The following is a 23,745-nucleotide window of genomic DNA, read 5'->3' on the forward strand; positions in this document are numbered from 1 at the left end:
AAATATTCTGGCTATTCTCATGCTGATTGAACCCTGACTCTCAGTAGAGTTGCAACCAACACCTACTCTCCAGTTCATCAGACTTGCCCAGGACAACTACAAAGCCCATCCCAAAAATCAGAGTATCTACAACTGCAAGCAAGACACTGCCACCCATTTTCCCTATGGCATCTAAGTCCCCTCTCAACTGGAAGCAGAGTGGGCATCCCCATCCCCAAATCCTCAAGACTGAGGAATAAACAAACATAAGGGGGGAATGTAACTCTACATAGACACAGGCAGCCAAACACACCAAAACAGAAAGGTATGTAGAAAACCCACATATGTGTACACACATACACACACATACACATATCCATATTTCTGTAATGTTGTAACTCTCCCTTTTCTTCCTCTCTCATTACATGACCTCATCATGAAACTTTATATAACATAGTTTGTCTCTCTTAGGATTGGTATTTACCTATACTGAGTAAGGAATGATCACATCATCCATAGGAAGATGTACATTTAAATTGGAATAATATAATTTGGAATGTTAATCCAGTTGTCTAGACTACTGGCTAGTGTGCACTAGGAAAACATTTAAATTTTAATACTGTCACTTGCCACTGTTGTTGTGCTTTACTGCCATAACATCCACTATAGTTTTCTGGCTACTTATCTGTGGAGTAATCTGCATCTGGTAGAAAGTCAGTGGGTGAGGTTGTTGAAGCCAAAGAATGCGGAGAGGTGGGATGAATCACAGTATTGAATATATTAGTATGGACTTAGTATAATTAATTTTTAAATGTCTAATTCAATCAATATTTCTAGTCTCATTCTAAACAATAGAAGGTTGTTTGACAATTTAACTGCATCTCTGATCATGAAGAAAACTCCAATTATGAATTTCCCACATCATTGTCATTTAGCCTTTAACTTCTTAAAGAGTTTTACTTACATGATACCCTGCTCCCCTCTAATTAGTCACTGTTACTATTATTGCTGTTGTATTTTATTTAAATTAAAACTTAGTAGAGTTCAACAACATATTTATCAGTTGTCTTGTTCACTATTAAATCTTGAATCCAATATTTTCATTCTGGGCTCCATTCCTTTTTATTGAAGCACAACCTTTTAGTTGTTTCAGGAAAGTTAAAATGCCTGAACATGTCTTTTCACTAATATTTGAATGATAAGTTTACAGAATTCTGACTGTCATTTTCTCACAGCTCTTTAAAAATATTCTATTGTAATGTGTAATGTGACAATTACTGTCATTGATTAGACCTCAGCTGTTAGTCTAATTAATTAATTTATTCCCTTCCAATTAATTTGTGTTTTTTTCTAAGTGACTTCTAAGGTTTTCTCCCTGTATGTAATGTTTTATTTTTATTATGGTTTGTTCTGATACTGTTTCTTTTTATTTATCCAACTATGGATTAAGTGTAGTCTTTAAATATCAGAACTCAGGTCTCAAACTCTGGAAAAAATTCTGTCATTATCTTGTTAATTATTGACTCTTCTCCTTTCTTCTCTCCATCTGAAATTACTGCATTTGACTGGGTCTTTTCATTTTAGCTTCCATATTTTTAATTGGTCTGTTCATATATTAGTCCTTTTCATCTCTCTATCTGGCATTCTGTTTGATTTATACATCAAATTACCCATTCTCTTTACAGTGGTCCTTTCTTGCCCTATTCCTGCCTATCTGATCTCTGTGTAGTTCCTAATCATTTTTATTTTAAAGTTCTTTTATCTGTTGTTGTTTTTTTCCAGTTTGTTTTTTTCATAGAGAAGGTGTGAGCTTTCAGAAGAATCATGAAAAAAATGCAGGAATCTCCATTTAAGATGAAATGTAAATATAAATCAATTTGTAAAGATGAAATGAGATTAGTGGTTATGTAGATCTGAGGAAGGAATGCTAAGAGTGTGGAGTATTCCTTTTCGTAGTAATGAAATTGTTCTAAAATTTTTGAGATTATGAATGTACAACATTGTGATTATACTGAAAGCCATTGATTATACACTTGGGATAGAATAGCCAGAAACAGCAGCTATGTACAGTGGGGGAAGCATAGAGAGATTGAAAGGTGAGGAATTTTCTTGTCTGTTTTTTGTTTATTATTATTATTATTGAAATAATGAAAATGCTCTAATAATGATTGAAGTGATGAATGTACAACTGTGTGATTATACAAAATACCATTGATTGTACACTTGGGATGAATTATATGCTTTATTAATGTGTATAAATAAAAATGATTTGTTTTAAAAAAATACAGGAATCCCATCTATCACCCTGCTGTTAACATGTTGCATTGGTGTAGAACATTTGTTACAATCAATGAAAGCACATTTTTATAATTGTACTATTAACTATAATTGTTCATGGTTTAACTTAGTGTTCACTCTTTGTGTAGTGTCGTTCCATGGATTTAAAAAAAATTTTGTTACCATATGTACAATCTGACATTTTCCTCTTTAATCACATTCAGATATATATTTCAGTGCTGCTAATTACCTTCACAGTATTGTACTGCTATCACTACCATCCATTATCAAAGCATTTCCATCATTACAAATAGGAAACCTGTACATTTTAAGCTTTAACAACCCATTCTTTACCCCCAACCCATTGCCTGGTATCCTATATTCTAGAGCCTGAATCTGTGAGTTTGCTTATTCTAATTGTTTCAAATCCATGAGATCACACAATATTTGTCCTTATTTTACTCAATATGAAGTCTTCAAGGTTCATTCATGTTGTTGCGTGTATCAGGACTTCATTTCCTTTTACAGCTGAATAGTAGTCCATTGCATGTGTTTACCACATTTTATTTATCCATATATCAGTTGATGGGCATTTGGGTTGCTTTTACTTTTTGGTAATTATGAATAACATCACTATGAATAATCATGTGCAAATATCTGTTCAAGTCCCTGCTTTCTTTTGGGCATAAACCTAGTAGCAGAATTGTCAGGTTGTATAGTAATTTGATACTTAGGTTTTTGAAGAACTTCCAAACTGACTTCCACAGCAGCTACATCATTTTACATTGCCACCAGCAATAAATGAGTGTTCCTATTTCTCCTCTGCATCCTCTCCTACACTTGTTATTTTCTGTTTATTTAATACCAGCCATTGTAATGGCTGTGAAATGGTATCTCATTGTGGTTTTGATTTGTATTTGCCTGATGGCTAATGATATTGAGTATCTTTTCATGTGCTTTTTGGCCATTTGTATATCTTCTTTGGAAAGATCTATTCAAGTCTTTTGCCCATTTTTAATTGGGTTGTCTTTGTGTTGTTAAGATGAAGGATTTCATTATATATTCTATATATTAAAACTTTATTGGATATGTGGTTTCCAAATATTTTCTCCCATTGTATACATTGTTTTTTTACTTTCATGAAAAGTCCTTTGAGAAACTAAAGTTTTTAATTTTGATGGAAATCCCATTTATTTTTTCTCTTGTTCTTGGGTTTAAATTCTAAGAAACTTGCTTAACCCAAGGTCCTGAAGATGCTTACCTACGTTTCTTCTAGAAGTTTGAGAGTTCTGGCAGTTATATTTAAACCTTTAGTACATTTTGAGTTGATGTTTGTATAAGGGTGTAGGGGTCCTCCTCCTTTTTTTTTTTTGCAAATGGAGATGAAGTTTTCCCAGTGCTCTTTGTTGAAGAGACTATTCTTCCTATTCTTCCCAAATGAGTGGTCTTTGCCCCCTTGTCAGAAATCAGTTGGCATAAATGTAAGGGTTGATTCCTGAGCTCTCAATGAGATTCTTTAGGTCTGTATGTCTGTCTTTCTGCCAGTACCAGAACGTTTTGATTACTCTGGTTTTGTAATAAGTTTCTGGATCAGGAAGTGTGAGTCTTCCAACTTCATTATTCCTTTTTGAGATGGCTTTAGCTATTCAGGGCTCCTTACACTTCCATATAAATTTAATAATTAGCTTTTCCATTACTGCAAAGAAGATTGTTAGAATTATGATTGGGATTGTGTTGAATGTATAAATGGACATCTTAATGATATTTAATCTTCCAATTAATGAACACAAAATATCCTTTATATCCAAGGTTAGATTCAGTGCAAGATATTTGATTCTTTTGGTTGCTATTTTGAATGGAATTTTTTTTATTTCTTCTTCAAATTGTTCATTTCTTGTGCATAAAAACACTAAAGATTTTGGGGTGATGATCTTGTACCCTGACATTTGCTGAGTTCATTTATTAGCTCTAGGATGTTTGTTATGGATTTTTCAGGATTTTTCATTGGCAAATAAGAAAATTTTTACTTCTTTTTCAATTTGGATGTCTTTAATTTATTTTTCTTGCCTAATTGCTCTGGCAAAAACTTCTAGTACAATGTTGAATAATAGTGGTGACAGTGGGCATCCTTGTCTTGCTCCTGATCATAGAGGGAAAGTTTTCAGTCTTTCACCATGAAGTAAGATATTAGCTATGGGCTTTTCATATATGTCCTTTATCATGTTGAGGATGTTTGTTTCTATCGTGTCCCCCCCGCCCCACCACCCTGCTGTTTTTGCTGTCTGTGTCCATTTGCTGTGTGATTTTCTGTGTCTATTTCTCTTTTCTCTTCTCTTCTTATTTTCTCCTCTAGGAATCACTGGGATCTGATCCTGGGGACCTCCAATGTGGAGAGAAGTTCCCTGTCACTTGTGCCACCTCAGTCCTGGTTTCTGTTGCACCTCACCTTCACTTTCCCCTTTGTCTCTTTTTTGTTGCATCATCATCCTGCTCCATGGCTCACCACACAGGCCTGGCTTGCTGTGCGAGTGCTGGCTCATTGCGTAGGCAAGCCTTTACCGGAAAGCTGCACGGATTGAACCAGGTCCTCCCATATGGTAGACAGAAGCCCAATCACTTGAGCCACATCCACTTCCCCTATAGTGTTTTAAGTGTGTGTGTGTGTGTGTGTGTGTGTTTATCAAGAAGGGACTCTGGATTTTGTCAAATGCCCTTTCTGCATCATTTGAGATAATCATATGGTTTTATTCCTTCATTGTGTTAATGTGGCATATTACATTAAGTGATTTTTTTGAGTTGAACCAAACTTGCATGCCAGGGATAAATTCCATTTGATCATAGTGTATAATTATTTTTCGTGCTGTTGGCTTCAGTTTGCTAGTATTTTGTTGAGTAATTTTGCATGTTCATGAGAGGTAGTGGTCTGATGTTTTATTTTCTTGTGGTATCTTTATTTGGCTTTGGTTTGGGGGTGGTATAGGCTTCACATAATGAATAAAGGAGTATTCCCTCCTCTTCAATTTTCTGGAAGAGTTTGAGCTAGATTGTTATTGATTCTTCTTGGAATGATTGGTAGAATTCTCCTGTGAAGCTATCTGGTCCTGGTCTTTTCTTTATTGGGAGGTTTTTGATTGCGGATTCAATTTCTTTACTAGTAATTGTTTTGCTGGGATTTTCTGATTCTACTTGAGTCAGTGTGGGTAGTTTTTATGTTTCTAAGAATTTGTCCATTTAATACAGGTTATCTAATTCATTGACATACAATTGTACATATTATCTTCTTATAATCTTTTATATTTCAGCTCTATTTCTGATTTTTAAAATTTTTATGCTCTCTTCTTTGTCAGTTTAGCTACAGGTTCATCAATTTTATTGATCTTTTTAAAAAATCAGCTTTTGGTTTTGATTCTCTTTTTGTCTTTCTATTCTTTATTATCTCTGCTTTAATCTTTGTTATTTCTTTCCTTTCGCTCACTTTGGCTTTAATTTGTTCTTCCTTTTCTAGTTCTTCCAACTTTGATATTAGGTCTCTGATTTGAAGCCTTTCTTCTTTTTAAATGTAAACATTTAAAGCTATAAAGTTCCCTATCAACCCTGCCTCCCCTGCATCCCATAATTTTTATAGTATTCATTTTATTTTACCTCAATAAATTTCATAATTTTACTTCTGATTTCTACTTTAACCCATTGGTTGTTTAAGAGTATGTTGTTTAATATCCATATATTTGTGAGTTTTTGGTGTCCCTCTGAGTTTGATTTCTAGCTTCATTCCATTGTTGTCAGAGAATATACATTGTATTATTTCAATATGTTTTTATTAAGACTTGTTTGGTGACCTAACATATAGTCTATCCCGGAGAATAATGCTTGTACACTCAAGGAGAATGTGTATTCTGTTTTATTGTTTAAAGTGTTCTATATATGTCTATTAGGTCTAGTTGATTTAAAGTATCAGTCAAATCTTTAATTTCCTTATTGATCTTTTGACTAGATTTCCTATCCATTATTGAAAGTGGTATATTAAAATTTACTCCTATTAATGTAGAAGCTTCCATTTCTCCCTTCAAATCTGTTGCTATTTGCTTCATATATTTTAAGAGTTTGCTGTGAGGTGCATATATAGTTATGATTATTACATCTTCCTATCGAATTTTCCCCTTTATACATATATTATGACCGTCTTTGTCCTTCATAACTCTTTTTCACTTAAAGTCTATTTTTGAATGTATTAGTATAGCTACCTCAGCTCTCTTTAGGTTACTACTTGCATGGTACATAGTTTTCTGTACTTTCACTTTCAACCTACTTGTATCTTTGAATTTAAGGTGAATCTATTGCAGACAGCATATATTTGAGTCATGCTTTTTAAAATTCATTATGCCAATCTGTGCCTTTTAACTGGAGAGTTTAGTCCATTTACATTTAATGTTACTACAGATAGTACCAAACTTTCTTCTGGCATTTTGCTATTTAGCTTTTGTATGTTTTACACCTTTTTTTAAACCCTCAGTTCTTCCGTTAATGCCTATTTTTATGTATTCAATTTTTTGTTTGTACCATATTGAGTGCCTTCTCTTTTCTATCTGGACATATTTTTCATCTGTTATCCTTATGGTTCCATGGAGTTAAAATTTAGCATCCTCCATATATACCAATCACATTTGATTTGATACCAACTTAACTTCAATAGCATGCACATATACTTTTCCTATAACCCTCTTTCCCCTCACCTTCTTTTTACTTATCACATAACTTTGTACATTGTATGTCAAAATCATACATTTAGCATTACTTTTTTAACAAATCAATTTTATTGATACATATCAATAAAGCATAAATCCATCCAAAGTGTATAACCATTGGTATTCAGTATAATCACATAGTTGTGCATTCATCACTTCAATCATTTTAAGAGCATTTTCATTATTCCAACAATAACATAAAAAGCAAAAACCAACTACACAAACAGAAAACTTTATGACTTCTCAATCTTTGTGCTTCCCCTGCTGTACATAGCTACTATTCTGTTTCTATCTCGCTAACTTATTTATATTTGTATTTTGTAAAAACAGTCTTATATATGCAATAACACCCATATTCATATTTAACATGAGGTTTCACTGTGTTATACACTTCCATATTACATTTTTTAGCTTTCCTTCTAGTAATATACATGACCTTAGACTTTCCTTTTCAACCATTGTCATACTCTTATAATAGTTGTGCTAGTTACAGTGTGATGTACTTTCCTTTTTTAAAAATACTTTTATTTATTTATTTAAAAATACTTTAGATTACATAAATGTTACATAAAAAATATAGAGGGAAGAAAAAAATAAGAAAAAGTATATAGGGACATTCCCATTTACCCCACTCCCTACCCTCCCACACTTGCCTACATCAACAACACCCTTTTTATTAGTCTGGTACATTTGTTACAACTGATGAACACACATTGGAGCATTGCCACTAAACATGGATTTTAGTTTACATTATAGTTTACACTCTGTCCCACACAATTTGTTAAGTTATGAAAAAACATATAATGACCTGTATCCATCATTGCAATGTCATTCAGGACAATTCCAATGTCCCAAAAATGCCCCCATATTACAGTTGTTTTTCCTTTTCCCTCCCCTCAGAATCTCCAGCAGGTTCAACAGTGCTGGTCTGTGAAGGAAGTAGGGTGGAGGGATTGAGTTGGACTATCCATGGACATGGGGGAAGGAGTGTTGATGATGTACTTTCACCATTTCTATTCATCTCCAAAGATTTACAAAGAAACTTTTTACCAATTCTGTACAGATTAACCCTCAGATTTCCATTCTTTACCCTCATTCAATTTTCTGATCACCTATTTTGTAATTATTAACTCCATAAGTTTTCACAATATATTTACTTCATAGTAGTACATTCATACAGTATTTATTCTCTTGTGTCTGGCTTGCTTCACTCAACATAAAGTCCTCCAGTTTCATCCATGTTGTGATATCCTTAATGACTTCATTTCTTCTTACACCTGCGTGGTATTCCATCATGTGTATACACCACAATTTGTTTATTCCTTTATCAGTTGGTGGACACCTAGGTTGTTTCCAACTTTTTGCAATCATGAATAATGCCCCTAAGAACATCAGTGTGCAGGTGTCTGTTCATGGCACTGTTCTCAGTTCTTCTGGATATATATCCAGTAGTGGTATTGCCAGGCCACATGGCAAGTCCATATTCAACTCCCTTAGGTACTTCAAAACAGTCCTACACAGTGGCTGTAACATTCTACATTCCCACCACAAGTAAATAAGCATTCCTATCTCAGTCCTCTTCAACGCTTACAGTTTTCCAACTTTTTAATAGTGGCCAGTCTAATAGATGTGAAATTATATTGCATTTTAGTTTTGAATGCATTTTCCAAACTGCTAGTGACTGAACATTTTTTTTTCATATGCGTTTTTGCCATTTGTATTTCTGCTTTGTAAATTGTCTTTTCAAGTCTTTTGCCCATTTTTTAATTGGATATTTTGTCTTTTTATTGTTGAGTTGTATGATCTCTTTATATATCATAGATATTAAACCCTTATCAGATATGTGATTGCCAAATATTTTCTCACATTGAGTCAGCTGCACTTTCACCCTTTTGACGAAGTCCTTTGAAGTACAAAAGTGTTGAATTTTTAGGAGTCCCATTTATCTATTTTTTCTTTTGTTGCTTGTGCTTTGGGTTTAAGGTTTAAGAGACTACTACCTACTACAAGATCTTGAAGCTGTTTCCCTACCTTTTTTTTCTAGGTGTTTTATGGTTGTTGCTTTAATATTTAGGTCCTTGATCCATTTTGAGTTAATTTTTGTATAAGGTGTCAGATAGGGATCCTCTTTCTTTCTTTTTGATATGGCTATCCAGTTCTCTTAGCACCACTTGTTGAATAGACTGTTATGGCCCAACCAAAGGCTTGATATCCTTGCCAAAAATCACTTTGACTGTAGAGGTAAGGGTCTATTTCTGAGTTCTCCAATTGGTTCCATTGGTAAATCTGTCTGTCTTTATGCCATTACCATGCTGTTTTTTACTACTGTAGGTAAGTAATATGATTTGAAGGCAGGAAGTGAGAGTCCTCTAATTTCATTCTTCCTTTTTAAGACATATTTCACTATCAAAATAAATTTGATAATTGGCTTTTTCATTTCTGCCAAAAAGCTGTTGGGATTTTTATTGGGATTGCATTGAATCTATAAATCAGTTTGGGTAGAAGTGACATCTTAAGATATTTAGTCTTCCAATCCATGAACATGGAAAGTCCTTCCATTTATGTATGTCATCTTCAATTTCTTTAGGTAATTTTTTTTTAAAGGTTTGTCAATTTTTTTCAAAGAACCAACTCCCCCTTCCTCCCCTGCCATGGCTCCCTCCTCTGTTTGCTTGCTGTTTTTGCTCATTGTTTGTGCTCATTTTCTGCCTGTTGTTTTTGCTTATTGTCTGCTCATTGTTTTTTCTCGTTTCTGCTGTTTATTTTTTCTTCTTTAAGAGGCACTGGGAGCTGAACCTGGGTCTTCCCATGTGGGAGGCGGGCATTCAACTTCTTGAGCCACAAGTGTTCCCTGCTTGTTTGTTTTTGCTTACTGTCTACTTGTTGCTTGCTCATTGTTTTTTCTTGTTGTCTGCTTGTAGTTTTTTCTCATTGTCTCTCGTTATTTGTTTGTCGTCTTTAGGAGGCACTGGGAACTGAACCTGGGATCTCCCATGTAGGAGGTGGGTGCTCAACTGCTTGAGCCATATCCACTCCCTCTTTAGGCATTGTTTTGTAGATTTCTGAATAGAGGTCCTTGATGTCCTTGGTTAAGTTTATTCATAAATACTTGATTCTTTTAGTTTCTATTATAAATGGAATTTTTTCCTCATTTCCTCCTCAGATTGCATGTTAGTGATGTATAGGAACGCTATTGATTTTTGCATATTAATCTTGTATCCTACCACTTTGCCAAACTTGTCTGTTAGACCTAGGGCAGGGATTCTTAACCATTTTTGTTCCACAGACCCCTTTGCCTGTCGGGTGAAAACTACAGACCCCTTACTAAGTCCACATTAATGTGTATTATTTAATATGTCAAACCTGCATCAAAACGTCTCCACAAGAATAATTTTTTTTAATTTTTATTTTCAATTCAAGCTCATGGACCCCTTGCTAAGAACCCCTGTTCTAGGCTATTATTATGGATTTTTCAGGATTTTCTAGATATAGAATCATATCATCAGCAAATAATGAAAGTCTTACTTTTTTCTTTCCCCTTTAGGAATTTGTCTAGCCTGTTTGGTCTAGCTAGAATGTCTAGCACAATATTGAATAGCAGTGGTGACAGTGGGCATCCTTGTCTTATTCCTGATCTCAGTAGGAAAGCTTTCAGTCTTTCATCGTTGAGTTCAATGCTGTGTTTTTTTTTCGTTTTTGCACTTTACCATATTGAGAATTCTTCCTTCTATTATTACCTTTTTGTGTGTTTTATCCAGAAAGGGTGCTGTATTTTGTCAAATGCCTTTTCTGTATCAATCAAGGGGATCATTTGACTTTTTTTCCTTCAGTTTATTGATGTGGCTTATGACACTAATTGATTTTCTTGTGTTGAATCCCCCTTACATACCTGGGATAAAACCCACTTGAATGTCATGTATAATTCTTTTAATGTGCTTTCAGATTTGATTTGCAAGTATTTTGTTGATGATTTTTCCGTCTATATTCATTAGGGATATTGGTCTGTAATTTTCTTTTTTTGTAGTATCTTCACCTGGTTTTGGTAGTAAGGTAATGTTGGCTTCTTAGAATAAGTTTGGTAGCATTCTTCCCTCTTCAACTTTTTGGAAGTGCTTTAGCAAGACTGGTATTAGATTGTCTTTGAATGGTTTGTAGAACTCACCTGTGAAGTCATCTGGTACCGGGCTTTTGATCTTTGGGAGTTTTTTGATGAGTGTTCAATCTCTTCACTTGTGATTGGTTTGTTGAGGTCTTCTCTTTCTTCTAGGGTCAGAGTATGTGGTTCATATGTTTTTAGGAATTTGTCCATCTTGTCTACATTGTCTAGTTTTTTTGGCATGCAGTTGTTCATAGTATCCTCTTATGATCTCTTTTATTTCTGCAGTGTCAGTGGTAATGTCCACTCTCTCATTTCTGATTTTATTTATTTGCATCTTCTCTCTGTTTCTCTTTGTCAGTCTAGCTAAGGGTTTGTCAATTTTGTTGATTTACTCAAAGAACCAACTTTTGGCTTTGTTGATTCTCTTTATTTTTTTATTCTTGATTTCATTTCTTTCTGCTCTGATCTTTACTATTTCTTTCCCTTAGCTTGGTTTAGGATTAGTTTGTTATTCTTTTTCTAGTTCCCCAGGTGTGCAGTTAGATCTTCAATTTTAGCTCCTTTTTCAACAAATCAATTTTATTATATATATTATTAAAGCATACAATTCATCCGAAGTGTACAATAGTGGTATTTGGTATAATCACATAGTTGTGCATTCATCACTTTAGTCATTATTAGAGCATTTTCATTATTTCAATGATAATCAACAACCAAAAAAACAGATGAGCCACTATATAAACAAGAAAATTCTTTACCTCTCAATCTCTCTATGCTTCCCCTGCTGTACATAGCTGCTACTTCTGGCTATTCTTGCACAATTATTATTTATTTAGCAACTTTATTGAGAATTATTCACATACTATACAATCCATCCAAAGTATAAAATCAGTAGCTTTTAGTGTAATCACAATTTTGTGCATTCATCACCACAAAAATTTTAGAACAAAAAGAAAAACTCCACATACCTTAGCAGTCCTTCCTTAGGCCTATATAATCCCTAATCTAATTTCATCTTTATAATTTGATTTATATAATTGTGTCTGGTTTCTTTCACTTAGCATAATGCTTTTTTTTGGTCTGATATTAACATCTTGTACTATTAACATACATTTATTCAGTTTCAAAGAAAAATGGTCTTATATATGCCATTTTGTCTATATTCATATTTCACATGCAGTTTTACTATGTTTTACAGTCCCATGTTACATTTTTAGCTTTCCTTTTAGTAATATATATGACCTTAGACTTTCCTTTTATACCAATATCATATCCACATAATAGTACTGCTAGTTAAAAACATTATGTTGGCCTTCACCATTTTTGTTTATGTCCAAAGATTAACACATCCTTTTTACCAATTCTGCACAGGTTAATCCTCAGCTTTCCATTGTATTTTCTAGATGACCCTACTTTCTAGAATTTCCTCATTCTATTTTCTGTTACTCATATTCTCATTATTAACTCCATGAGATTACACCTTATATTTAGTTCAGAGTAGTACATTCATACAGTATTTGTTCTTTTGTGTCTGGCTTGCCTCACTCAAAATAATGTCCTCCAGGTCATCCATGTTGTTATATGCTTTACAACTTCATTTCTTCTTATAGCTGCATAATATTCCATCAAGTATATATACCACATCAATCAGTGGAGTAGAACTGAGAGTTCATGCTTTGAGTGGAAGGTGCAAGAAGCCGCCACCTACCACAAGGTCTTGAAGAGGTCTCACTACATTTTCTTCTAGTAGTTTTATGGTCCTGGTTTTTATATTTAGGTGTTTGATACATTTTGAGTGATTCTTGTATAGGGAGTGAGATAGGGGTCTTTCCTTCTCTTGGTTATGGATACACAGTTCTCCCAGCACCATTTGTTGAAGAGCCTGTTTTGTCCTGGTAACATAGCTTTGGTAGGTTTGTCCAAAACCACTTGGCCTTAGAGGTGAGTGTTCATTTCTGGACTCTCAATTCTTTCTGCTGATTGATGTGTCTATCTTTATGCCAACATGATGCTGTTTTGACCACAGTTGCTTTGTAATATGTTTCAAGGTCAGGCAGTAAAATTTCTCCCACATTGTTCTTTTTTAGAATTCTTTTGGCTATTTGGGTGCACTTTCCCTTCCAAATGAGTTCGATAATTGCCTCTTCTATTTCTGTAAAGTAGGCTGTTGAATTTTCATTGCTATTGCATTGAATATATAAGTCAGTTTGGGTAGGACTGACATCATCATGATATTTAGTCTTCCAATCCATGAACATGGAATGTCTTTACATTTGTTTAGGTCTTCATTCATTTCTTTTATAATACCATTGTTTTGTAGTTTTCTGCATATAGGTCCTGCACTTTTTTGGTTAAGCTGATTTCTAGGTATTTGAGTCTTCCTGTTGCAATTGTAATGGATTTTTAAAAACTGATTTCCTCCTCAGATTGTTCAATACTACTGTACAGAAACATATTGATTTTTGTATGCTGATCTTGTATCCTGCCATATTGTTGTACTTTTATTAGCTCAAGTAGCCTTGTCATAGGCATTTCTGAGTTTTCTAAATATAGGATCATGGCATCCACAAATAGAGTTTCACTTCCTGTTTTCCTGTTTGGATGCCTTTTATTTTATTTTTTTCTTATCTAATTGCTCTAGCTAGAACTTCTAGCATAATGTTGAATAACAAAGGTGACAGTGGGCATCCCTATCTTGTTCCCAATATTAGAGGGAATGTTTTCAACCTTTCCCCATTGAGTATGACGTTGGCTGTGGGTTTTTCATATATGCCTTTTATCACATTGAAGAATTTTCCTTCTATACCTATCTTTTGAAGAGTTTTTTTTTTTTTTTTAATCAAGAAAGGATGCTGGATTTTGTTGAATGCTTTTTCTGGATCGATCAAGATGATCATAGGTTTTTTGCCTTCAATCTGTTAATGTGTTATATACGTAAATTGATTTTCTTATTATGAACCACACTTTCATATCAAGAATAAATTTCACTTGGTCTCGGTGTGTAAGATGAGAGGTTAGCACTTAATCCTATCAAGGTTCCCTTGTATGTGATGATTTTCTTTTCTCTTGCTGCTTTCAGAATCCTCTTTGTCTCTGATGTTTGTCAGTCTGAAAATTAGATGTCTTGTTGGTAGGCCTCTTCAGATTTATTCTGTTTGGGGTGTGATGTCCTTCTTGGATAATGATATTTATGTCTTTGATAAGGGTTGGGAAGTTTTCAGTCAATATTTTCTCAAATATTCTTTCTTCCCCTTTCCCATTCTCTTCTCCTTTTGGGCACCATAATGCATAGGTTTGTGCATTTCACATTGTCATTCAATTCCCTGGGACTTTGTTCAATTTCCAGACCAGCCAGCAGATTGTGCTCATGGGCACACATTTCCATGGAGGTGTTTCTTTCAATCTCTGCTTTCCTGTGTTTTGGTCTTACCAGCGCTGAGATTCAAAGTGGGCTCTGTTGGCTGAAGTAATTGAAATTTCCCCTCCTTTCCCTCTTATAACAGGTGACAGGGAGTAAGACATCTGTTCCCTTCTCAGCTGGCTTCAGTGAGCCAGAGGTCTTACCCTAGCTTAATATCTTGTGGGTGGGGTTTGTGAGCCCTGCCTGGCTGCAATGTTGTTTTCGGTTCTTTGTCTTTCTTTCCCTTGCCCTCCTGAGAGTTGTGTAGTACTGCCTTGGTCTGCTGACCCACAAAGCAGGTCCCTTGGGCAGCTTTTGACCCTTTCACCATTGTTTTTATGAGAGAGTTGAGCCCTGCCTGCTTACTCCAAGATCATCTTCCTTGAACTCTAGCATTTCTTTTTATTCATTTGCATTTTTGTACCTGTAGGAAGTAAGAAGTAGAGTCATGTATCAAACAGTACAATACAATAATACTGGCATTTACAATTACCCAAGTGATTACCTTTACTGCAGGTCTTTATATATTTATGATGCTTTGAGCCACTGTATAGTGTGCTTTCCTTTCAGGCTGTAGAAAAAACTTTAGCATTGCTTGTAGGGCAAGTCTAGGAGTGGTGAACTCTCTCACCTTTTGTTTCTGGGGAATTCTTTATCTTTCCCCCATTTTTGAAATAAAGTCTTGCTGGATATAAAATTCTTGGTGGAGAGTTGTTTTCTTCTAGCACTTTAAGTATTTCAACCCACTGTCTTCTTGTCTCCATGATTTCTGAGGAGAAATTGGCCCTCAGTCTAATTGGGACTCTGTATTTAACGCATTGCTTTTCTCTTTCAGCTTTCAGAACTCTCTTTGTCCTTTGCATTTGATAATGTGATTAATATATGATGGGTTGTATTTTTTTCATGTTTATCATATTTGATGTTCCCTGGGCTTCTTGGATATGCATATTAATGTCTTTTACTAAGTTCAAGACGTTCTCTGTTATTTCTTTGAATATTTATTCTTCCTCTTTTGGTACACTTCATGGTGTCCCAGAGGTATCTTAGCCTATTTTCACTTTAATTTTTTTTTCCATTTTTGAAAAAATATTTGAAATGTTAGAATTCTTTTTTCTTTCTGCTTCTCAGCCTGACTCATTTCAAGCATCTTGTCTTCATGTTCCCTGATTCTTTCTTCTGCAAGCTTCAATATACTTTTGAATCCCTCCTAGAAATTTTTCATTTCAGTCATCATCTTCAACTCTAGTAATCCTGTTTGGGTCCATTAAAAATGTTCTGTCTCTTTATTAAGATGATCATATTGCTCATTCATTGTTTTCATGCTATCCTTTAGTTTTTTCTCTGGGTTTTCCTTCTTTTCTTTGAGTATTTTTAAGATTTTCTTTTTAAAGATTTATTTATTTATTTATTTATCTCCCCTTCCCCCCCCCACCCCAGTTATCTGTTCTCTGTGCCTCTTTGCTGCGTCTCCTTTGTCCGCTTCTGTTGTTGTCAGTTGCACGGGAATCTGTGTTTCTTTTTGGTTGCATCATCTTATTGTGTCAGCTCTCCATGTGCGCAACATCATTCCTGGGCAGGCTGCACTTTCTTTCGTGCTGGGTGGCTCTCCTTATGGGGCGCACTCCTTGCTCATGGGGCTCCCTTACACGGGGGACACCCCTGTGTGGCACAGCACTCCTTGCACGCATCAGCACTGCGTGTGGGCCAGCTCCACACGGGTCAAGGAGGCCCGGGGTTTGAACCACAGACCTCCCATGTGGTAGACGGACGCCCTAACCACTGGGCCAAGTCTGCCACCTATGATTATTTTTAAAGGCTTTGTTCAGTATATCCACATTCTGGTCTTCATTGGTGTTTTCTGGGTTTTATCCTCTTCCTTTGGATGGGTATTTCCTGTTTATTTGTTAAACTTTTGCTCTTTTGTTGCACACACTCTACATTTTAAGATTTTACAATGTTATTTCTGGGATTTGTTTCTGGATTTTGTTACCAGCTGGTGATAGACAGAGATTTTCTTTAGCTTCAGCCCTTCTATCGGGAAGTTCTAATGGAATGCAGGATGCAATGTTTTCCCTGTGTTTCTGGGCCTGTATCTTGTCCCAGGCATTTGCTTGTTAGTTGTTTTTGGAGTTCCTCTCCTTACAGGAATTTAGTTGTCCCTTCTTTTTCTCAGTAGAGAGATCACCCTCTCTCAGGGGTTTGAAGTTACAAGCCTTTGTTTCAAATTGCTTGCCTCTACAGTCTCTTACACTCCTGTCATTGTCTCAAGCAGCTTTTGCCTGGAGAGAAGATCTGAAAGGAGGGGCACAGAGGAGAAGATTTTTCCAAGTCAGTCTTTCCCAGCCAAAACAGGGCTAGGGACCCATAAAGGGGCACACACTGGTGTCCTTCCTCAGTGTCCTGAGGAAGAGATGAGGAAGGGCACCAAGAGATTCTTACACGGCTTCCTAAAGCTGATCTTTTTTGTTCTGCCCAGCAAATACAGCCCTTCACCTGACTATCTCCTTTAGTCCTTAGGTAGCATAACATCTTTAAATCTTGTCCATTGCTTCATTTGTCTGGGGCAGGTTGAAACAATGTCCACTCTCAGAGCTGGACCTCCAGCAATCCAAAGTCACTGATCAGATGGGGAAGAGGTATTTTATGTCCCTTACTGTCACCAGCCAGCTAGTCAGGTGTGGGCCCCCATGGTGACCTGCCACAAGAGTTAGAGATGGGCATCAGTAGCAACAACGTGAAGAGAGTCATTCACTGTTCTTTACTATACTTTATCAACCTCTTCCTCCTGCTCTTCCCTGGATGCTATAAGGTGTTCTGGCTTCAGAAGTTTCATGATAGTTGTTTCAGATAGTTCCTACCTGTTTATTAATTGTTCTGGTGAAAGGACCAAGTGTTGAGCTCCCTCCTCTGCCATCTTCCTACAATTCCTTTATCTCTTGATCTTGATATGTCCAATTTTTTGTTTTGCTGAGATTGTAGACATTTAACACAGAGTATTTTTGTAATTTTAGATTTGTAAACTCATCCTCGGAGACAATGATTGTTCCCATAAGAATTCTGCATGCCCTGAGTTATAGACACATACATTGGGAGAAATGGGTATTTCAGGTTTGCCTCTCCTGGTGCATGAATTTTTCAATATTTTCCATGCTTGCTGGTTCAAATTTGTGGGAAGTGGAATTGAGGGTCCTGCCCCTATCTGTGGTGGAGGCCTGGGGTTCCCACATCTCTAGGTGATCCTTTTTCATTCACATGGTTGATACAATTTGCCTGCTACATTCTCATTCCCATGGTCATAGCTTTTATTATCCCCATTCAGGACTACCAGGTTTAATTGCAACTTTATTCCAGATTTCTAACACAGGGTGAGGGGAGTGGGGAGTATATGGGAGCCTCCTATTTTTTTAATGTAACATTAAAAAAAAATAAAGACAGAAATAAAAATAAAAAAATAAAGGACGTCAAGAAATTACATGTAAACATATATTTAAATACATGCATATGCATATATATAAATAAAATTTGGACTCAGTTCAACATTTAAAAAAAATAAAATTAACTCCTTCTTAGCTAGGGTTATTAAAACCACATCCATTAGGATATAAGTAATTCAGAGATCCCAACAGTTGTTCAGCCTTTCTGTATGTATGGAATAGAAAGAGAAATTTTCTTGTCCATTCAATCTGACAGATTACCCAAAAATAAATGTGAGTTTTAACTTGAAAAAAATGTGGAAATTTATATATCAATTAATATAAAGTTAACTTAGAGCTCAAAGGCCAGATTTAGGTGCTCAGAGTCAAGTTTATATTTTGTGCTGGGAAGTGATAAGGGAAAACCACATCTCTGCTATTCCGATATGCTTTCCACTGGAGAGGGTTTGAAATTTGCACTTTGTTGCTCTTGGGTTTGTGTAAATAAGAATGCTACTTATTTGTATGCCCTGAGCGTTTAAACAGTTAATTTTGGTATAAAATGGCCTTTCATTCTTAAAGTAGACAAGTTTCTTAGTATTAAGTTTTAGACATTATTTTTATTTTTATTTAGATCCAGGTCAGAAGGCAGTACTCAAACTGGGTAAGAAAATCATTAGTAGATGACTTTTATAAATCATAAAAAAATCATTAGGAGATGATTTTTATAAATAAGTATATGTTGAAAACTGAAAATGAACAAGTTGATAATTCACAAATAATTCCTCACTGCTGTTTGAGAAGCCGCAGTTGATAAGGCAATACACCAAAGAATAGCATATTACTATATCCCACTCTAGGACAAATAGGTATTACTTATGTCAACTGAACTTTATCAGTTAATTAAATTTTTATTGATTGTCTTCTCTTGTGACATAGGGAAAAAACTATTTAAATCTAATAAGAGACAAGACATGTATATAATTAGATTGTGAAACTAATAAGCAGAACATTTTGCATCTTTTATGCTGAGATATTCAAAGGGAAATATTGCTTTTTTGTTTAGATCACAGTTAAACACACAAACTCAATACATACGTTCATGAACATGTGCGTGAAAGATGATTCCACATAGGAGTTTATCTAAGAGACAGAATCATGAGTATATCAATAAAGCACTAAAATTCTACATTTTCCTCAGCCTTTCAACATCCCACAATTGTATTACCGAGTATTCTCTGAACTGTTTTTTTTAAGAGTTTTAGTTTTCTCTACTCCACATTTGTGGCTTTGTGATCCTTCTGAAATTACCAGATATTTATTGGTCTGTTCACTTTCCTTTCTCCCTTGTAGATTTTCTATTTTCTTCTATTGTCTGGTATTTTTTCTTAAATTTCCTCTTTCATTTACGTTTAAACTGTTGCTATTCCAGAGCATTCCCTTATATGTACAGGTTAAGCTTTTCTAGTGTTCACACCGTAGTGTTTTATAGTTTCTGTCTTCCCTGATGAAGCTACCCCCTCCATTAGGAAAGCTACTCCATTTCTGTAGCCTATATTCCCTCCGTTTTTCTTGGAAGTCTTTTAACATAGTCAACCTGTTATAGGTATTACGGTTGCCAAATTAAAGATAGAAAAAGTTCATTTTATTATCTGCACCCTCCATTACTGTTACCAAGATACTTATGGTATAGTGCTCCCAAACACTGCAATTCTTGCAACTTTTGCTCACCTCAAAGGATTATTCTCCCTGTATAATGATATTGCTTGAGGTTAATGGCCATATTTATTTGCTCACCAATTTATAGTGAGGACCCAGCAGTTTTTGGCTTATGGCAAATGCTCAATAAGTACTTTTTAAAATGAATGATCATTCCTGAACTTCACATACACACACAAACACAAATATAAACAATGTGATAACTACTCCAATTGTCCCCTCACATTATCTCTCATCAGAGATCACATATCTCTCAGCACATAATCAAACTGTTTTAGAAATGGTATTCAACCGGATTGAGGGATAGACAAGGGCATCACCCATATGACAATATAAATTGCATGTCAGAGTATAATGTGGAATATCAGCCCATTAGTCTAGCTCTGTGACTAGCATGCACCAGAAAAGCATTCTTGGATTATTCTTTCATTTAAATTTAATGAACTAGTCAGATATAGTTGCTGTGCTTTATTTTTTTGGCACACATTGAATTTTCTTTGATTTCTGTTTTTTTATTACTTTAATTTTAATTTTCTGGTGGAAGCCAATGAGGGATATTGGTAGAACCAAAACTTTTTGAGTAAACAACCAAAGCAAGAGTGAAAACAAGGCAGAAATCTAATGGGTTGTACATGGTAGTAGACTCATGAGTCTAGACAAGCCAATCCCTTTATTGGTTTGGGAGAGTAGCACTAACTAAATATTTACAGAGGGGCTTTCATTGTCAAAGTATCAAAATATTAGGGAAATTATGCTACAAGTGCGTGGTTTTTTTTGGTTGTTGTTGTTTGTTTGCTTGTTTTTTAGGTACCGGGGGCCAGGGATTGAAGCTGGGACCTTGTATGTGTGAAACTATCTCTCAACCACTTAGCCACAGTGGCTCCCCTAAGTTGGTTTTTCGTTGGTTTTGCTTGTTTTTTTTTTCTGTTTTTAAAGGAGGTACCTGGAACTGAACTCTGGACCTCCCGTGTGGGAGCCACATCTGCTCCCTGCTATAAGGTTTGAAGATATAAAATGGCAGAGGAAGGGAAAGAATGGGAGTGGTAAAATTATATAATTCTTCCTCCTGAATTCTTGCACTAATCTTACTATCTATGCTTTCTTCTCTGTCAAAAATTCTCTGTCAGTTAACCTTGCTTAATTTGTCTTCAATGCATTCTTTTTCTGCCTCATTCTTTGATTGGGGTATTAGAAGTTTAAGGAATCTGTGGATATAGAATGGGAAAGAGACCCCAAATTTGATTTTTATTTTGGTAATAATAGAAATTTGGCAAAGATCCTTTATTTTTTGCCACAACTTTGAAGTGAAAGGAAGAAATTGTCATAAAAATAAATGTAATTTTGACAAATTGTATCATATTAACCTAAAAGTATTATTTTCTTTTCTATTTAGATCCAGGTCACAGGGAAGTAACCAAACATATACCAGTAGGTAAGTAAATCAGATATTTCTTAAAATAATTATAGATGTGAAATTAAAATGAAGAAATTAATAATCTGTTGGAGATTTGGACCTGAAGGGCATTGGGAATGCTTTGCATTAGTATACTACTTGATCCTAAACCTATAATCTGCAGTGAATTCCTAAATATTGATTGGGCAGAAAAATTGGTAAAGTACTGCACCTATTAATAATCTTTAATAAACTTCAATAATATTTTATTAATGCATATTTAAATCATTTCATCTGTTTGTCCTTTGGTTTAGTAAAGTTTATTGGGAATTTGACCTTGCAGTTAGAATGGAATTAAAGAGTTAAATCTAATATTTGGTAAGATATGTAAATTAGTTTACAGAACAATAATTAAAAATCAAGACCACTTTAGCTTTTAGGTTAGCATTGCCAAAACAAACATTTACAACATGAAAAAACAAAAATGATTCACTCCAAGATATGGAAATATGCATTTCAATTTCTAAAATGTGTAAAGATACTACCTTATTTGTTAAATTCATAAACATTTCGTTGTATGTGGGAAAAAAAGTTACATTTCCTTATTTTGCAAGTACTTGTGAATAAACCTTATGGTTCCCCTCAAATCATAGAAAATCATATATTCATTGTAATTCATGGCTAAGTAATTTCACAAGCAAAATTGTAAAAACTCTTTCAAGAATTTTTTTTTTTTCTGCCACATGAATTTTTTGCTTGTCAGTACCCTAACTGTGTGTTTTGCAGTGGGAGGGAATTTGTTTGCTATCAATACCTTGAGCAAGTGTGTCTTTTGTTTTCTTCCACAGTAACTAGTAATTCCTTGAGGCAATGGATGTTACCAAGAGTCTCACTGAAAAATGAAAATTCTGCTTTCCTCCCCTGGTCACAGCTGAAGGAAACAATAAATCAACCGAGTGTGGACCAATCTGCATGCCACTGTTTATTTTTCTCTTCCCTCTACTCATCTCTAGTCTCTAGAATTCAGCCCCCTGGGCAGCAGTTCTGCCTCTTCAGGTCCTGTACTCAAAACAGTAGCCCCCCATTCTAGAGTCTCAACCCCAGCACTGCACCCTGAGCTCTCCCCCACATTTCAGCAGCTCTCCTGCCACCCTGTCCTGGCTAAAGTTCTGGGGCCCCAGCAGCCCACAGATCTGAAATTTAGGCTCTGCCTCAAGGGCCCTAACTTGGAATGGGCTCTGTTGGTGGACCGCGTTCCTCCTCCCACTCCTTCTCACCAGACTTGGTGGGCCACATGCAGGCCCCAGTAGTAGCAGATATTTGTTCCTCCCGCACCTGCCAGTGCTCCCATGGGCATCAGAGGGAGGCCAAGTTCACTTAGGAGGCTGTACTTTCTGGTTTAGGCCTCTCACTCTCCCCACCCTCCTTCCCCTTGCCCTTGGACCAGGTGGCTCACAGCCCAGAAGGCAGAGAGACAGAAGGACCTAAGCACTTAGGGCATATGATAACTCTCTCTCTGATTTTTGGTGTCAGGTTATACTGTCTTCATAAAATAAGTTAGAAAGGTTTCCTCTCCTCTTCATCTTTCTGAAAGAGTTTGTGGAAGATTAGTGTTAGTTCTTTAATTAAATGTTTGGAAAAATTCACCAGGGAAGCTATCGGTGCCTGGTGTTTTCTTTATGGGAAGATTTTCTCTTACAGATTGAATTTCCTTAACATAGAGAGAACTTACTCAGAGTTTTCCGTTTTTTTAAGATGTATTTTTGGAGTAAGTCAACCCATTTCTGGTATATTGTTTCCATCATTCTATCATTTAATGGTCAATCTTTTGACATAAAGTTGTTCATAATGTCCTATTTATTATCGGTAGGATTTATAGTTATGTCCTCACTTTCATTCCTGATAATGGGAATACTTTGTTCCCTCTCTCTTTCTTGATCTGTCTTGCTAAGAGTTTATTCATTTAATCTATTGATCTCTTCAGATCCACCTCTTGACTTTGTTATTTTTCCTCTATTGCATGTCTCTTTTCAATTTCATTGGTTTCTACCTTTTATTATTATTATTATTATTTTTACCCATTTAATCCTCATTACAGTCCCATGAAGTATTATTATCCCTATTTACAGATGAGGAAACAGGCACAGAACTGTTAAATGACTTGCTCAAGTTCACTCACACCTGGTAAGTGCCAGAGCCATGATTCTAAACTGGATAATCTAGCCTCAGAGTACAGGGCCCATACTCTTAATCGCTATGCTATACAACTTTTCATAGTCTTCATATTTAAAGAGCTCCTGCAATTCCATAGGAAAAGATAAATACCCTATAGGGAAATAGGTAAAGAGGAAGAATAGGCTACTCCTAAATGCAGAGATACTAAGTTCCAACATCATGTGGAAAGATGCTCAGCCTTAACACTTAGCAAAGCAAAGTGCAAATAAGGCAAAAAGATGCCTACAAGTCCTTTCAGTATCATACTTGAGCTTTGTGTAACAGGCCTGTCCAAGTTTATCCAATTCTCTAGGAGAATGTACCTTTATTTGACTTAGTATTTATTATTGATTAAAACCCTGTTACAGTCTCTGTAAAGTTACATGTTGATCATAAGAAAATCATTAAGTTGCAAATCATTTGTGTACATAAATCACTTAGAGATGTAAACGATCCCTGTTCTGTTGGCAAGATACTTCAAAGGCACAATTCTACAGTCAGCTTTATGT

At 35.4% G+C, this 23,745-nt stretch overlaps 1 protein-coding gene across 6 annotated transcripts in view; it reads left to right on the plus strand.

The window, feature by feature from the left end:
• Positions 1 to 21,989, plus strand: part of ADAM32 (ADAM metallopeptidase domain 32) — a 269,013-nt gene extending 247,024 nt beyond the window's left edge. For 3 of the 6 annotated variants that reach the window (XR_009184075.2, XM_058290128.2, XM_058290130.2), the window contains 3 exons: positions 18,545 to 18,574; positions 21,023 to 21,061; positions 21,871 to 21,989. Coding sequence is in view for 3 of the 6 variants with exons in the window: in XM_058290128.2 (XP_058146111.1) it covers positions 18,545 to 18,574; positions 21,023 to 21,061; positions 21,871 to 21,877 (76 nt within the window). In the remaining 3 variants the exon portion in view is untranslated. Of the gene's footprint in view, positions 1 to 18,544; positions 20,629 to 21,022; positions 21,062 to 21,870 lie in introns of all 6 variants that reach the window. The other 3 variants (XM_058290129.2, XM_058290131.2, XR_011647754.1) reach the window with 2 other exon arrangements.
• The last annotated feature ends 1,756 nt before the right edge of the window (positions 21,990 to 23,745 follow it).

The sequence above is a fragment of the Dasypus novemcinctus genome, chromosome 29 (genome assembly GCF_030445035.2).
Source record: "Dasypus novemcinctus isolate mDasNov1 chromosome 29, mDasNov1.1.hap2, whole genome shotgun sequence".
NCBI lineage: Eukaryota > Metazoa > Chordata > Mammalia > Cingulata > Dasypodidae > Dasypus > Dasypus novemcinctus.